Source organism: Temnothorax curvispinosus, unplaced genomic scaffold, assembly GCF_003070985.1.
Source record: "Temnothorax curvispinosus isolate PA1 unplaced genomic scaffold, ASM307098v1 QBEX01000668.1, whole genome shotgun sequence".
Taxonomy (NCBI): domain Eukaryota; kingdom Metazoa; phylum Arthropoda; class Insecta; order Hymenoptera; family Formicidae; genus Temnothorax; species Temnothorax curvispinosus.
Genome location: NW_020210448.1, coordinates 330,837 through 348,779, shown reverse-complemented (window position 1 = coordinate 348,779; position 17,943 = coordinate 330,837). Strand labels below are relative to the sequence as shown.

Here is a 17,943-nt window from a genome sequence, read left to right as displayed (position 1 = left end):
CTGCCGTTAGTCATCGCGTAGTCCGGTAAGCCGCCCAAGTAAACGTTACCCCTCGCGTTCAGGATCTGCTGAAGCCCGTCGCTGACGCCGCTCTCGGTGTGCTCGCCGTTCAGCTCGATGCTGCCGTCGCTTCCTTGACGTTTCAGGATTATCCTGTGCCGTTCCCCGTCATTGACGCGCTGGGCAGTGACGCGAATCACGGCGGGACCGGAGCCCAGGTTGTACTGATACTCCACGTACCTGGGATAACAAAGAAAAGAAAAACACAAAATAATGTTAATATTCAAGGATTCGTCGATATCTTGAGATTAGAACAGCGGACAGTTTCGTCTTATATTGCGGTGCGCATTGCTTACCCGTCTACTACAGCAACAGCGATGTAATCGTCGGGAGTTAAATCGTTCGGTGTTTGACCGTGCCACATGATCAATCCGTGACTCTTATTAGTGCTGATCTCGAGGCCTAAAACCTCACGCTCCTCTTCGTGCGTCATGACGGATCTGTCTAGTTCCAGCCAACCATCTCCTCTAAAGGCAACATCGTACGTGATCTCTGCCGCTGCAAATATACAGTCATGTTATTCATAATTAGATCATTTAATTGTTTTCATTTATTAATTTATATTTTCAAATTATTATTATATATCTTTAGTAACAATTATATTATAATAACTATCTTTCAATTATTATAGTGACGGTTTATGAAACATGTCTAAACGCCCGTACAAACGTCACGAGAAATAATTTTCGTCTCTTTTTCACGCGTATTTTTTAAAAATTAAGAAATTGTTTTTTTTGCATAGTATGTAGTTTAGATATAAATAATATACTCACGCTTTTCGCAATTTTGCCCGTTATAACCGAGGCGACAATCACATTTGTAAGACTCGTGGAGGTCCGTGCAGGAACCGCCGTTTCTACACGGAGTAAGAAATTCGCATTGCTTCTGCATCTTCTCGCAGTTTATACCCGCGTATCCATATTCGCATGTGCACGAATAGTCATCGTTTTGACTTTGACACTGGCCATGGATGCAGGGGTTCGATGCGCAGGGGTCGTATGACGTTGTCGGCGGCTGCGTGGGTGCCAGAGTAGTGATAGTGGTATGGATCATCGTCTGATTCGGATGAGGCTCCGAACAGTCCTCGATGTTAGCCGCGTCGATCGATGACTTCACTATGTCCACGCTGACCGACGAAACTTCGAGCTGTAATATAAATCAACAAACGCTCATTAAATGGAGTTTCTCCTTCTTCTTTGCGATGGAATTATTAATTATTATATATTTTTAATTATCATACATGAAAATTTCTGATAAATTAAGCGGATTTTCTTACATTTATTCAGATTTCTACAAAGATGTGTTGGCAGGAAAAATTTGAAATATTTCATTATTATTTTGTCTAAGTTATTCTGAAAAATGTTTCAATTGATATAAAAAATCTGAGAAAATCTTAAAATTCTGAAAAAGTAAACTTTTCATAGAAATTCTGATTAATAATGTAAAAAATTCTGAGACATTTTTCTACCAAGGTTTCTTTTAAAGTTTTCACAGTTTAACTCTCTTTGACTTCATTAAAATAACGATATAATATTGGATATAAAACTGAAAGAGGCTTCTTTATTTATGCTAATGGAGAACTGCTTCTAGATTTATAAAAAATTTGTCATTAAATAATAATGCTAAGTTAAAGAGCTATAGTTACGGGATCTTGTACATCGCTATCTGTCTCGTATAATTAATAAGCTTACTTCGCTTATGCATCCACGGAAGCTGCGATCGACACCGACGTCCCGATTGACCGTGATTTTTCTGTGATCTACCCCTCCGATGTAAAGAGGCGTGTTTAGATTCATGGTTCTCGCAGCCCCGAGTGATTTGCCTTCCACAAACGGCTCACCGTTCACCGACAATTTCGCATCCTTGAAATCTCGATTCACCATTACGTACGTCCACACACCGGGTTGGACGGCGTAAGGTGATCTTATCTTCGTCATTCCGGAGCCGATATCGAAGCGAAACTCGACGTGCCTGTCCTTTATCACGAGTGCTGCAAAATCTCCGAGGCCTTCGTCACTGTGAGAGCTATACATCAAGATTCCGTCCCCGGTGTCCGCAGGATTAAAACTTATGGCTATCTTGAGTCTAAAATTGGGTATGGGACAGATAAAGAAAACGGCATTATTGCACATTGTTAAAGGACTTTAAGCAATATGTATCGCGTGTTAATTGTTCATTTAGCTCGTTTTTATTATAAAACTCAACTTGCACACTATTACTTTTTATATTCCTTATGCGTAAAATATTTGTATATAAATGTCTCGTCATTCTTTGTCTTATACTTTTTATAAAAGAAAAGCTAAAATATTGAAGTTAATGGAGTTTAATGTCAATCAAATCTACTATAGCTTGTACACGAAAGACACGTGCAAAAGATTGAGAAGAACATATATAGAAAAGAAAGGGTTTACATTTTACATATACATACATACGTTTAAGCAACACAATCAAAACAGATATATGAATAATGTTTTTGTCTTAAAACTTACCTCTTTGTCTTATATCTTTTTAGCATTTTACGACATGCAAGGTGATGATGTTTCGATCTCAATGTTTATGATGAATAAACATTGAGATCGAATAAAACATTGACTTAAATTAAAAAGTATGTAACTTATTATATTAACTTCCGTTTGCTTGCTTTAAAAATATTTATTATCGTATAGCATGAGTCCGCTGAGTATATAAAGGATCATTCGTACGTGAAACGTCTCTTTCTTTTAATATTTATATATATGGATTCTTAGATATATAAGTACAAACATTTTACATATGCTGTCATATATAACTCATATACATGTATGTGGATGCTACGACTTTGACGTTTTTTTTTTTCTAAGCTTGAGTGGGGACTAACTGTTAAATGCGATTGATTTGGCAGTGACTTCACGTATTACTTTTAATAATTAATAATGACTAAAGTGACGCGTTAAGTGTATTAATTAAGAAGCTGTACAAAACATATTAATTACTAATTCGTAAATTGACTGTTGTTCTAACATTACAGCACCATGACGTCCATTACAAGGAACTACGCACTATGCAGGCTCGTTGCAAAGTACCTGTTAAGAACTCATTGCTTATTCTTTTTTTTTTCCCGTACAACCATCGTCACTACGCGTACCAAATAAAAAAAAGAAAAAAAGGCAGTGAAAAATCGCATAAAAATAAGTCGAACAGATTAATCTTTCTGGCGTAAACGTGTCTTGAAAATTTTAAATAGCTATTATGCATGATAATTCATTAGATCTACGGAGAGAGAAGTTTATATTATTGCTGTGATTGGAGATTGGACAAGTAATGATTCTCTAAGTGCGTAAAATTGGTGCTAGGTCTAGCTAATGTTTTGTGTGGTGCAAATTATTGTGGTGATGTGGCCTTGATCGTGGTTTCCTAATTTGTGCGTTGCGTAATCGTGATCGACTGTGTGTAGTGGTCGAACTTTCTCTTCCCCTGAAAATAATTTTTAGTAATTAGGATGCTTGAGGATGTTCATACGCACTTTGACAATGAGATTAGTACCTATATTCCAATTATAGTTAAGTCTGTTAGTTTATTCGTCAAAGGCGCGAAGATACATTTTTATAATATTTATCTTTATATTTATAACAATGTTATATCTAAATAGAATTTTTCAAGTCTCAAAGATTTCAGAAAGATACAAAGTTTATTAATTAAAATTTATTTCTAACCGTGTGTAATTATTATTGATTATTAATTATATTTGCTACCTCTCTAATTTTACAATAATTTAAAAAATAGTTTTGCAGAATGTTGCCTATATTAATTTCTTTTATTTTATACATTTTTCATAGGTGAGGTATGTACAAATAATTACTTAAAAAAACTCAAAGTAAAATAAGTCTATAATATGAGATATGCAATCCCTATGACTGTGAAATATATTCTATTACGTGCGCGGGTGACATCGACTAAGTGCAATTTACTAAGAAATAGTTCGTGCACGTGCGTTCGATCGGAGCGGCGATACTCACCGTCTAAGAGCTTTTGGAGTCTCGTGAGCGATGAAAGCTCTATCATCATGGAAAGCCGGATCGTAGATGTTCACCGAATGCTCGCATCTTGAACCTGTCTTCCCGATCGGGCAGTAACAATCGAAGCCGACTTCCTTGTCGACGCATTTACCTTCTCCGCAAGCACCTGACGTTATTCAATCCATTTAATTAATTATACAATCCGTAATGAGTCTTGCTTGAAGACTTTAAATTAAAACAATAAAACCGGAAAACCAACGGCCATGGAATAATCCCCCATCTCTAAAAAAAGTTGTTATAGGGAACATCAGGTAGAAATTTCAAAGCCCTAACTACGTACTGAAAAACGCGTGAGACTCGAAAGTGCATGGTTGGAGGAATTAAGTGGCGGAAAAAACGTTGGAGGGATTAGGGTTAATAATAGGAAGTCTACACATGTTATGCATGCGATTAATTTTAGATATAAGAATTAATAAATAATTGCAATTAATACAAAATAAATCGTAATTAAAATTGATAGATACCATTGTATCTATATAACAAAATGTACAAATAATTAAAATGTATTAATTTATACATATAGTACCTGAATAACAGGATTGCCCAACATTGTCGCAGTGCTTGCCGCTGAAACCGGCTCGGCACAGGCACGTGTAGCCGTTCTTCGTGGCCGCTTCCTGACACACACCGCCATTGTTGCAAGGATTCTCGGCGCAGGTCTCGCAAGTCGTGATGCCCACGCTATCAGTCTGATCGCCGATCAGATCGACCTGTTTCTCCCCGAGGACTAGTCGACTGATGCACCCGACGAAACCTGTGCTCGCCTCGGCCTGCTTGTTGATTCTGCTGTAGCTGGGCACTCCCCCGATGTAAAGAGGTTCTTTGAGATCGAGACCTTGGCGTCTACCCAAGGCGAGCACCTTGTAAGGACCCTCGCCGTCCACCAGCATCGTACCCTCCTTTCGATTACGTTGGATCTTGATGGTATGCCACTCGCTCAGGGTAACAGGCTTATCCGCGCGAATAATAGCTGGTCCAGAACCGAGATTGAATCTATTAAAAAATTCGTCGTGTTAATACTCGTATTTAGAAATTGTTCACTTGTCATTCAATTTCATGCTGAATTTGAAAACTTTAATATTTAATTTAAAAAGCGACATTGCAAACGCACAACTTAATTTCTAATGTCCAATATGTAATAGGCAATTGTTTAAAATTATTTTTTAATCATATAATTCTGTAATGAATCAAAATTCAAATGAAATCGATACTTGACAAGTGAAATAAAATACGGTACTTATACGTATGCATATTTTGTATGTATTTATCAAGATCTTTTTATTTACTTGAATTGCGGGTATCCGTTATTTAGAGACAGAATGATAAAGTCGCCGTTGCCTTGACCAGACTCGTCGTTGTATAACAGAATGCCGTCGTAACTTTCTGGTTTGAAAGAGATTTCGATGTTGAACTTAAGGTAGGAGTCGGGTAGAGGAGGGAAAGCGATGTAACTTTCGGGTGCCTGACTGAAATTAGGCACAACTCCTGTTACAACCAGCACCGTAGGCACTTCGACTCGCGACTCTCCATTATTTCCGACGCAAATGTATGTTCCAGCGTCTTCGGCCTTTACATTAGTCAACTTCAATTTGTTCTGCAAAATGAAAAATACCAAGTTATCGAATAGCATGTAATATTTTGTCAAAAATATATAATTATCACTGATATGTGAGGGGTCCTCTCGATTTTACATAAACATATGATAAGTATGCATTTTTTATGTACCTCGTAAGTCTGGCTGTCACGTGGCAGAAGTCCACCAAGCTTGTTCCACTGGAATTGTATTGGCGGATCGAGATCCAGACGGCAATCCATTTCCAGACTTGACCCGTATGGCGCGAATTTGGTTTCAATCGCTGGCTCATCGAGGATTCCACCTGGAAAACCATAAAATCCTTTGATCACAATAATTTTTGCGATAAAATTAATTGTTTGCCGACTTTATACTTACGTAAAACGTATGCAATTTGAGTAAGCATTGACAAAAATAGATATTTTTAAAAAAGAGAGAGAGATATATATATACATGAATATACATGTAATATTTTATGTAAATTCTTTATCTATACACATATTTGCTGCATATCTATCGTTATTTGTTGTATATATGTCTATTAATTACCGTGGACGATCAGATTGAAGTCCTTTTCGAGTATACCCTCGGGCGTGTCTACCATGCACCTGTAGGGTCCGCTATCGCTCACGGCTACATTAGTTAATCTCAAGATATTGCCGTACTCTTGAGCGTTTATTGGCAGGCTCACGTGATTCGGTCTCGTCCAACGATAACGTGGACTGCGTGTTCCAGTGTATGTGCAATGTATGTCAACCGTATCGCCGATGTTTATTGGATCTTGAGACACCTCGATGCTTACTGAAGCCACTGCAGCAGCTAGAATCCAATTATACATGTTGGCCATACGTTAAGATTGATCGTGAAATTAGGAAAATATATATTCTGTTTTGCACGTCATCGTGTATATCGCGAAGAAAATACTATAATTTTCGATCGATTTCTAAAATAAACTGCAAAATCTGATTAAATTGGTTTATCCGATATACCTGAGCTTTTATACGTTTGAAATTCGTCGTGAAAAGTTACGTAAATAGATAAATAAGACCGCAGAAAATGTACATGGAACAATTTTTTCCTCATTGAAGTGATATTAGCACGTTTGGAGATTGCAAAAGAATGATATAGCGATCTATTTGAAATAAAAGTTCTAGCAAAAAAATAGCATTGAATTATGGTCTGAAAAAGTCTTAAAGTCTGAAGTGTATATATGTTGATTTACACATATTTTGTATTTGCTGCTGACAAGGATGGGATACGGGTGGTGTGCACTTCTTCCGCACTATATATATATTTGCATGTTTTATAAAAAGACAACTAACTGGAGAAACTCGGTAACATTTTAAAATCTTATTTCGCTTGTCTATACATCATCCGAGCCCGGAGCTCTTCGGCCGAGAGTCCACCTTAATCCGTATCCTCTCCTCATAGGTTCGTACAGTAAGCAATAATATAAAGGACAGTTCACTACAAGTAGGAGAACTACGGGACATCACACGACACACATATATCTCAAAACAAACCGCGTCGTCGCTGAAGATATTGGCGATAGCGCGCGTTGCGGCAGAAGCGTTCGTCAGTACCGTCGTTGCACTGAACATATCCGTCGCAAAAGTATTCCATCGGAATGCATTGTAGGCTTCTGCATTGATACTCCCAGTGCCTGCACTGCGATCGGTACACTGGCATGCAATCCGCAAGCAAATTAACTACTCAAAATCATAACGCGAGCCTTGTAAAAGAAACCTAAACTTGTGGAAACGTTCATGGAACCACGTTTGTAATATATGTATATATATATGATCTCGTTAATAGCCCAAACGATACAAAAGTTCAAGAGACATCTGAAAGGATTTAGGACGCTTCTTGAACGCATCCGTGATGTCTTTTGCTATTTGTATTGCCTGAGAGTAATCTGCCGCGCGCTTGTTAGTGATATGAGTGATGCGTTGGATTAGTACTAAAAAAAAAAACCCGATTTAAAATACTTTAATCGCGATTATTTAAATTTTCGATATAAGTAATTCTGTGCTGATTATTTCTTTTTTATTAAAACAAACGTGGAATCGGTAGTTCTATACCGGTTGCGTTCCAAATGAGAAGTTGAAATCTTCAGATGGACCAGTCTGAAATGTTCTATTGGTGAAAAATCGCTCAGATATAGCAAAGTATTTGGTAAAAAAAAAGCAGTTTGGGATTTAATCCTTTCGGGATTAACGTTGTAATAATAGTAACACTTCTCATTGTAAATTATGGCATATCCCGAAAGAATTAAAGGCAAAAATTAAGATTCCTCAACAGGCGAAACACTCCTTTAGCGTGTGTACTGCGATCTTCAGTAGATGCAGTCGAATAAAAGCAAAAAATCTATGAAATGATGCTGAAACGACGGGGCTTAGCGAAAACACGGCGGAACTTACGAGAGACGTTGAAATTAATATAATCGCTGGATACGCCGCGGCTCGTCTGGACCTGACAGATGTATCTTCCGCTGTCTTCCGGTTTCACTTGCGTCAGCTCTAAGTAATCTTCTCCGATTCGCGCGTTGGCCGGCAAGGGTTGCCCCTCTCGAGTCCAATGGATCGTCGCGCGTTCACGCATCTCGCAACGTAAGCGTACAGAATTGCCGGCATGAGTTACCACGTCTCTTTGTTCAGCGCGGATCCTTGCACTATCGTAAGGATGTTCTGTAAATCGTAAATGTCGATTTGTAAAGTTCGCTGTTCTCCGACAATTTTCAAATGTTTATTAAACGCATAGTGTATTGTGCACGGCGGACATTGTTTTATACAAATACTAAAAAATCGCATTGCATTTTATTGTGCCAAAATTTATATTTTTTATACGTACGTAACATGTCTAACATGGAAAAGCATTTAAAAAATACGTAACTGCGTTATATATTTTTTTCTTATATTTTTTAGAATATTTTATATATTCAAATATAATTATTTAAAAGAAAAACATTTTATGTATTAGGTTTAAAAAATTGAATTACTTATCAACCAACCATTAACTAAAACTTCTGCTACCGCTTCCGCTGTTCCTGCTGGATTCGTCGCTTTGCACACATATTTGCCGGCGTCGGAATAGGTAATGCCATGGAACTGTAGGTTGCCGCCGCTGTGCGATACAGAATATGGTAACGGGCGTCCTATAGCTTCCCACTCAATATGCAGGGGTTCGTCTCCCGTGGCGGTGCAAATTATGGATGGATTTTCTCCAGGTCCCACTGTCTGACGCGTTGGATTTAATTCGATTCTTGGCGGAGCTAGAAAAAAATCGAACAAAGAAATTAATAGCATATGCAGTTTTTAAAAGAAAGCTGTGAAGAAAAGTTGCCGATCTCAAATTTATTTATTTCGTAAATTTAAATCTTGCAGTTTTATTTTTATATTAATTTAATGCAGCTTGTGTTACTCACATATAATTTCAAGATGAGATTTCGCTCGGAAGAGTACGGTGCCGGCAGGATCCAAGCCCAAGCAGGTGTATTCTCCAGCCGCGTTCCTATCAACAACCGGAATACTTAATACTCCATTGTGCACTGTGCTACCTTCTGGAAGGGAACGATGATCGCTTCTCTTCCAATCTAGATAGATATGATCTCCATCCGGTCCAAAGACCTGACAACGCATCTCCACTTTGCCGCCGTTCGGAATTCTCAAGTAGTCTTTAGGAATCAGCACTCCTCCCCCTTGGTTCGGGTCTCTCTGTAAAATTATTTTTCGTTAAAAACATGTGCGTATTGTGTATCATGTATTAAAGGTACGGGATGACAGAGTTATAATACACACATCAGGTTGTGGTTGCTGTTGATCGTCGCATGGAATATCGCCTCTGTCGCCAGTGCAAGGCACATCGTCATCATCCTCGATGCGGATCTGAATACGCTCTTCGGTTATTCCTACGGTGTTCGTAGCTTGGCAAGTGTAGGAGCCTTCGTCGTCGAGTGATACAGAGAATATTTCGTAAACGGCACTCAAGGGAGTAGCTGCTGCTCTGCTATATGTATCACTGTAAATCACGATAATACCATGAAATTATTATGTGAGACTTATGTAACAATAAATTAAAATTGTTAGAATCAAATTAAATCGTAATTCAGATTTAATTTTTATGTCCATTTTTGTATCAATGCGGATTAACTTTAAACTCGGTTTAACTCTTATTTTGTATCTTTTTCTAAAATTCACAACTAGAAAAGGATAAAATAAGTTAAACCGAGATTAAAGTTAATCTGCATTGGTAGAAATGGGCATTAAACAGATAATACCATAATTTATTTACATATAGCGTAATACAATTTTCCTACTTCTTCAGACATTACAGAATTTATATTTTAATAATGTAGAGGTTTACGTTTTTAAAATTAATTATTAAGATAATCATTAATTCCTACCACATAAAATTAATTTCTACAATTTACTACCTCACGAGGCTGTACGATAATCGTAGCAACCCCACAACATCGCATAACGATAATGAAGTTAACTTACTGTATAGTTATTCCGTTTACGTGTTTGCTCCAAGCTACATTGGGTTGCGGATAACCACTCGCGCTGCACGTCAAACGGACTCGACTTCCGCGTTTCACATTCAAGATACCATCCTTCGGAAGGATGGTGATCACAGGCATGGACTGCACTTCGATATGCGCGATGATCGACGTCGCGCCGACTTCGTTTGACGCGGAACAGATGTAAGCACCGCCGTCGTTCGCCGTGATGTTCGACAGTCTGAGAAGACCGCCAGGGAGCTGCTCGATGTTGGAAGCGAATGGTCGATTGTCTTGGCGGGACCATTGCAACTCGGGCACCGGGAAACCGGCCTTCGCGCGACACTGAAGGTCAGCGGAACCGCCGAGGATGACCGTTTGTACATCTTGCGGATACAGTTCTAAAACTGGAGCTTCGCGAGCTGCAATAAACAGATGATTCGCTTTTGCAGAATTAAGAATGATAAAGAAAAATTGGAAGAAAAATAAATTTCTTATCGATTTGGCAAGAAATCATGATGCAGTTATGATGCTGATTGCATTTTCATGCAATTCTGAGAATAAAAGTTTATTTTGTCCAAATATTTTTAAACGTCTTTTTGCTTTGTCATCCGAATATGAATTACTAATATATAAAAGATTCAGAGGGACGGGTTTTGTTTCTTTAAGATAATATATTACGAGCTTACGTTCAACTTCGATGATGGTACTGGCCTCGTAACTGCCCGTGGGGCTAGTAACCCGGCAGATGTATACTCCACGATCGGAGACCTGAGCATTAATGATCCTGAGCGTGTCCCCTACTTGCTGGACACGATTACTCATCGTTTCCGTGTACTTGCTCCATTTCACCTGTAGACCTGGCTCTCCGCTGGTAATACATCGCACCTCGGCCGTCGTGCCCTGGGACACCTCTTGCCGTTCCGGTCTGACCTTGACCGTCGGTAATTCTCTACGGGGCACTATCATAATCCTGGCGGTGGTGCTTGTCTCCGTTCCACGAACGCTCGTCGCGGTGCACACGTATATGCCGGAATCGTCAGGGGTGGGATTGGTGATCGTCAAGACCCCGTCGCGCTGACTGGCGGTATAAGGAAGCAATCCGCCGGACCTCGTCCAGGTGACGTTCGCATGTTGAGACGGTGTGCAGATCAGCCTGACGACGTCTCCGCTGGTTCCGGTCCATTCGGACGGAGTTATGGTCGGCGGCAAGCCTTGAGGTGGTGGCTTGTTAGGATTGTCTGTAACACAGAACGAATGTCTTCAGCAATAAAGTCACGTGTGAGTCGTAAGTTTCAGATTAACATTATTAAATTAACGTTAATCAGTGTTCAATAATAATTCTCGCATAATTTAAAAGTTTGAGGTACAATCTTGCGACGTCCGAGATACATGAATATTTTGACCGTACCTTGAACGTATAAGATGGTCGTCTTCTCGTCTATGCCAACGTTGTTCCTAGCGACACATTTATACTCAGCTGCGTCGTTCTTCGACGCGGCTGGAAGATTCCATACGCCGTTGTAGAATGTCGCTTCTGGACTCATGCTTCCGTGCACTCGTACCCAGTCCAATTGGGGTGGCGGATTACCAGTGGCTTCGCAGCGGAACTCAACCGGTTCGCCTTCCCTCACTTGCTGATACGGTGGATTTATAACAACTCTAGGCTCTACCGGATTGGCTCCTTAAAGAAGACACATAAAATTACGCTCTGTTTCGCGAACAATTTAACACGGTTGTGATTTGTACCTGGTATTTCCAGCAAGTGTTTTGGAAATGCTGCATCCAATAATACAATGTGTAAGAATTAAATAATGTTTAACGTTGATTTATCTATTCTCTAACTCATAACGGCGAAGAATATAAGATTACATTGAGCTCTAATGCAATTAAAATTAATCGTACCTCCAACAGTCAGCGTGACTTTCTTATATCCAATGTTTATTCCATCGCTCACTTGGCAGACGTATATGCCGCTATCAGATACCTTCACATCCCTGATGACCAACAATCCACTCGAGTCTTCCACGCTCCTGTCAGGCGGTAATTGGCCACCTTCTTTCTCCCACCTGATGTGCACCGAGTCCTATTTTCAACCGTAAATAAAGAATTGCAATTATGCCCACAAGAGGATTTTATAAACAGAGAATTGATGAAGGACTCACGCTATCTTTGGATCTGCCTGTGCAATGATATCGGACGGTATTTCCGGTGTGGACAATCTGGAATTCCGGTTCCTGTATGTAAACTATGATCCTCGGTGGAGATATCGGGCCCTCCGTAGTAGTGTGTTCGACTGTGAGGAAAATGAAAATAACATTGATTTGAAAACGAACGCGATTTCTTCTCAGTTTTCTCTTATACTATCGTAGGACTTAACGCGATATGACGAATAACAACAGAGATATGGACGATATGGACGATTATTGAATCTTGCAAATCTGTGGATACACTGCAATGAATAAGCGACATTGTCCGTGACACAGGAATGCAACCACCATCACATTTTGACGAGACATCGTTACAATGATGGTTATTTCGAAGAATGACACATTTGTATTAATTGCTACGATACACATATTTTATTGTACGTCGACAGGACGTCCGTGATACTGAATACCATGTACCAGGGAAAAAAGCCAAGCTTTTCCGCAAATACTAATCCTGCGAAAAAAAAAAATTACGGAACTGTGACAAGGACTGCGACCCAAGGAAGTGCCTTCACCAGACTTGGTGACGATCTACGATCTGACAATGATCTACGATGACCTAGCGACAAACGCAGACATGGTTGATGATGATCCGTGTGCTCTCCCTCGCCAATGAATCATCGATGGACGGACAAGATGCGAAAGCTCTCGCTATGTAGTCCGTCAAACCTGGCGTAATCGACGTCACAATCTTGACCAGTTCCCCGCCGCGGTAATTCACGATGTGACATTCCACGTTGCAAGGGGTATGTCCCATATGGACGAACCAAGTGCGGACAGCTCCCTTCTCTGTCTTCATTATCGGACCGATTTCGCCGCTCCGCGCAGTTATGGGAAATCCGTTGAGCGACGACAATTTAAAATAGATGTAAAACGTGTCTGGATAGTCATAGTTGCACGTAAATTGGATCGTGGAGTACGGCTCGACTTCGCCGTGCATGGGCATTAGGCTTACCATGAGTTCACCTGACCACCAACGTGTCGTTATTACTATTCTTAGGCGAGTTTAACGGATGTTTATTATAGTATAAATTTCAACGAAAGGATCTCTTGCTCTCGCGTTCACAAAAAGATATTCGGAACTAAATTCGACATAATAAATTAAATAAGATAGAATTGACTTTTTAATTATTTTCTTTTTGCTATTAGAGTGATTTATATATGTATACATCCGCTATAAATATAATTTAGTCCAATTTACTACTCGTTTTTTTCTTCAAATTATCTTATCTTCAAACTAAAGTGATTGGAAACTAATGTAATTCTGCATGTAATATTTCAAATATTAAGAAACGCTGTTACTTACCGGTACCACTGTCTTGGCAATACTGTCCCGTGAAGCCCGGCAAGCAGTGGCACTTGATATGGCCGGATCTGCTAATCTCGCAGCTCTCTTCGTTCTTGTTGCACGGACAGAGATTGCACGCGCCCAAGTAACTGACAGTCCGGTCGCTGGTGTCCCTGTAATAACCACGAGCGCAGGTTTCGCAGGAGGTGCCCGTGTAACCGGTCGGGCAACGACAAGCCTCGACCTGAGTCGCTCGTCGGTTTCCAATCAAATTCTCCACGGCCGTGTCCATGCTGATGTCGCTGATGTATGTTGCGGTCATTCGCTCGCTGTGGGATGCTCGGACCAAAATAGCCTCCAGATTGGAAAGCACGATCATGAGATCCGTCCTGGAAGCGCTGCGCGGTCCTTCGATGGTCAGTCGTCTCCATTCGTGCTCTTTCAACGGAACGGAATAGGTCTGTGAAAGATATACACATGTCACTAATTGCAAAACGTCGAAATTCCAATTTAAATTCATATTATATAGACATATAGAGCTTGATGCTTTATATTCAATAAAGTAAATGATAAATGTGTAATGTATTAAATAACAGTGTTTAATTAAAAAAAATGTACAAAGAGATTTTATTAAAATAATTATATGGTCAAAAAATATTTTGTCAAGTGTAATTACTAAATAATATTTCAGACATTGAATTCTGCGAGAGATTTCCGCTGAAGTTTATAAAACGTCAGAGAGACTCTACGTACCAGCGGAATCTCGGGTTGAACTTCCACCGGATTCGTCCAGAACAATGTAATGCCATTGCCAATCAGTAGAATGTCTTGATCCTTATAACTCTGAGCGCCAGGATACGCGGTGATATGCTGCGTCAAAGTCAAGTTTCCGCCGTAACTCTTAACTTTGTTACCGGTGAAGACGCTCGGTAGCGACCAGAACAGTCTGTGGCTTCTACTATCCGGATATCGATAGCCGATTTCATTCATTGCCACATTTAGCTCGAAGCCGTCGTCGATTATGTCGCGTCTAGTCCTACATAAAAACACGAAATCAAAAATTCCAATTTTATTTAATATTATATATATGTATAAATTTTATTTATCAGAACAAGACAGAGAAAAAATTAATAAAATTTATTCATGCTTATATTAATTTGAAAAGCTATTTTAGAAAGAAATAAAATGCGTGTACTTACGAATCCGTGAGAGTGAAGCCGTGATGTGAGTCGTATACCCACATCGGTATTTGCTGTACGTACAATGTGCTCTCGTGACATTGATCAGTTACCCCGCTGCAGTAACACTCGATGCATCCATCAATGTTCTCGGCGCGTAATCCGTACGTCGAGGGGCGGCATCGATTACATTCTGGACCCTCGACGTTCCTCTTGCACTCGCATCGGCTGTCGACGCAAGAAGCGCCGCGTGAACCAGCCTCGTTGCATCTGCATGGCTCGGGTCTCGGTCTTCCATACGTGCAATCGTTCGGCGTGCCTCGGGTCGCGTCTCCTTCGTATCCCGGTTCGCAGAGCTCGCAGAACTCGCCGGTGGTATGATGAGCGCAATTCTGTCAAGGTTTTCATAGCCAATTTTTATAGCAATTGCTTCTAAATATCTATCTGCATATTTATACATAGTTATATTTTTATAAAATTTTAAATTTAGTTCAATTTTTATTTTCAGATTTTATAATTTATAACATATTTTATATCGATAAGATAAACTGTATTTTGAAAAAAATACTGCATTTAAATCAAGCGGTTATTGATGCAATATAGCTATTTCGATAAAATTTCTTGTATATAATCCATTAAAAAAAAGAGTTCAATTATATTATTAAAATGTAACGTTATCGCTTGATTAAAATGTTTGATTAAAATTGCTTTTATTACCTCGCAAGTGCCACTTTCAGGATCGCACTGATTCGAGTGATTATTACAGTTGCACGCCTCGCAGATGCCTAAGTAGAGACCTTCGATGGCCCGGGTGTAACCAACGTCGCAATCCTCGCACGAAAGTCCTCTGTAGCCGGCGGGGCAAGTACACTCTTCAACTTCAACCGCACGAGCCTTACCTGTGTTGTATTTTTCGGCGGTGTCCAAAGACACGAAGGAGAGTCTGAAGCATATATAACATCGCTTGATAAATCGCGACCAAGATCTTGAAATCTTTTGAAGTAAATATGTTTTTAGTTTTATTTTAATAGAACATCAAATAAATCCGCAACTATTGTTTTAAAATATCGGAAATTTTATCCGTCTATTTTATAAAAATTCTTATATTCTTTTAAGGAGCTTAGAAGATAATCATTTTTTATTTATTAGTTGTCATTATAATTAAAAATTTAAGATTTGATAATATCAAAAATGTGTAAAGTACTTACGCAGCTTCGTCTGTATGCGTCGTGTAAGTGGCTTTGATTTTGATAGCTCGTACATCCGCTAACGCCATTAGAAGGTGCTCCCTGTCCGCCTGAGTTCCGTCAGTACGTTGCCAATATTGCTCGAGCAATGGCACGGTGAACGATTGCTGGGAGTTAGGCTCGGGAGACTCGCGAGAGTAGTAGAGCAAGTTGATGTCGTTAGCCTGTATACATTTTAAGTTATTTCTGTTATATATCTTCATCGTCAAGCACGCGGATTAAGACTCGCGAATGTGCACTCACGCTGATTAGTTCGACGTCCGCGGCGTTGTTCCTTGAACTTTGACCGCCCGGAGAGGGCACGTATCTGACGGTGTACTTGAGATTGCCGCCGTAGGATGTTATTTGATCCCCTAGGAAAATGCTGGGCAATTGCCAGTAATAGACATCATTGTTACCACGGTTGGGAAACTCGCTGTAAACTATCTCCCGGTTGATGGCGTTCAGATGAATTCCCTCTACAATGTCTGGTCCGTCGGTGCTCTTAGATTCGATTAGAGAGAAACCTCGAATTGAGTTGGTGAACGATACACGAATCTGCAACGTGAGAATGATTTATTTAACATTTTCATGTTAATCAATTATTATATTTCTATAAAAAAAAGTTGTGTAGAATAGCCGATTTTATGTTTTGTGATAAGGTTTTTATAAAATATAAAGTCTCGCTTGTGCAGCTTCTCGTAATAAAAAGACTTTTTTGAAGCAAAGATAAAAACAGATGTGATATCTTTGTCGTACCTCGTTCCTGTACCAGTTGGAGGAGACACATTTGTTGGTGATGCCCATGCAGAAGCAAGCTATGCATCCAAATTGATTTGTGGAGGCCAGATTAAAGGTATTCGCCTTACATTGGTTGCAAGTGAGACCCGTTGCGTATTGCTGAAAGAGGAAATATTAGAGAATAGACAGCGCTTGTCGATCGCGACGTTGTCGCGCTCATTTTTATCCTAAACATCGATCTATATATATCTACATATATAGAAGAACTGTATAATGTACTTACATTTTTAAAGTTAAAAAGAATCCACGAAAGATGGATGCAAGAACAACAATAAAAATCGTTACGCGAGGTATCTGGGGAATCGCGCAATTTATCCCGCATAGATTTTTTGACGAAGTGTCAGTGGATAAATTGCGCGTTTATTATATTTATTTACAGAAAGGAATTGTTTCTCATGCGAGATTACGTGATTGAGAAAAAACACGCGATTTCTGAGGCATCTTGTACAAAATTACTCGTATGTAACAATAGTTACGGCGCTATTTATCAGCATGCTATATACCTTGCAGTGACATTTTCCGGTGTGAGGATCAGCGTTAGGACTAAGGCTGCCGTTAGGATCACATTGTTGAAGCGGAACGCACATATCTCCGGGAATAAGAGGATTCCCTTGGTAACCGACGGCACATTGCTCGCACCTGCGTCCAACGTAGCCAGGAGGACAATCGCACGTGGGTTGGCCGTCAGAACCAAGATGACATGTGCGGGCGAACCTATTTATAATATGTTAACAAATTATGAAAGTGTTTTGATTCAAAACTTATCGCTAAGGTAATTTAATCCATTCGCGGCTTACTGATTCGACGGGTTGGTAAGCGGGCAAGGACAAATCTGGCAAGGAATGTTCCTCGAGGGATCGCCGTAATATCCCGGAGGGCACGGTGGTTCATCCCTGTAACATTGCCCGAGCCACGGTCCACTTTCGCGTCTCAGATAACCAGGTGCGCAGTGCTCGCAAGACAGACCGGTGTATCCTTGAAGACGATTAAGATAATCAATAAAACAAATGGAATTTGTTTTACTCAAATATCTGATTAATTGTTAAAGAAATAT

The 17,943-nt window shown here is 39.7% G+C and overlaps 1 protein-coding gene across 3 annotated transcripts in view; it reads right to left on the bottom strand.

The window, feature by feature from the left end:
* Positions 1-2,697: 2,697 nt before the first annotated feature.
* The window catches only part of LOC112456807 (basement membrane-specific heparan sulfate proteoglycan core protein-like), a 149,514-nt gene continuing 134,268 nt past the window's right edge, over positions 2,698-17,943 (bottom strand). For 2 of the 3 annotated variants that reach the window (XM_025019569.1, XM_025019576.1), the window contains 24 exons: positions 17,687-17,864; positions 17,393-17,603; positions 16,848-16,988; positions 16,353-16,646; positions 16,071-16,273; positions 15,580-15,805; positions 14,884-15,254; positions 14,438-14,720; positions 13,703-14,144; positions 13,066-13,362; positions 12,352-12,482; positions 12,092-12,272; positions 11,598-11,870; positions 10,876-11,427; positions 10,188-10,608; positions 9,486-9,705; positions 9,113-9,401; positions 8,699-8,959; positions 8,109-8,375; positions 6,238-6,507; positions 5,841-5,992; positions 5,402-5,709; positions 4,642-5,108; positions 4,052-4,221 (listed from right to left, as the gene is read on the bottom strand). In XM_025019569.1, the coding sequence (XP_024875337.1) occupies positions 4,052-4,221; positions 4,642-5,108; positions 5,402-5,709; positions 5,841-5,992; positions 6,238-6,507; positions 8,109-8,375; positions 8,699-8,959; positions 9,113-9,401; positions 9,486-9,705; positions 10,188-10,608; positions 10,876-11,427; positions 11,598-11,870; positions 12,092-12,272; positions 12,352-12,482; positions 13,066-13,362; positions 13,703-14,144; positions 14,438-14,720; positions 14,884-15,254; positions 15,580-15,805; positions 16,071-16,273; positions 16,353-16,646; positions 16,848-16,988; positions 17,393-17,603; positions 17,687-17,864 (6,608 nt within the window). Of the gene's footprint in view, positions 3,514-4,051; positions 4,222-4,641; positions 5,109-5,401; positions 5,710-5,840; positions 5,993-6,237; positions 6,508-7,211; positions 7,398-8,108; positions 8,376-8,698; positions 8,960-9,112; positions 9,402-9,485; positions 9,706-10,187; positions 10,609-10,875; positions 11,428-11,597; positions 11,871-11,935; positions 11,966-12,091; positions 12,273-12,351; positions 12,483-13,065; positions 13,363-13,702; positions 14,145-14,437; positions 14,721-14,883; positions 15,255-15,579; positions 15,806-16,070; positions 16,274-16,352; positions 16,647-16,847; positions 16,989-17,392; positions 17,604-17,686; positions 17,865-17,943 lie in introns of those variants that run through there. The other variant, XM_025019565.1, reaches the window with a different exon arrangement.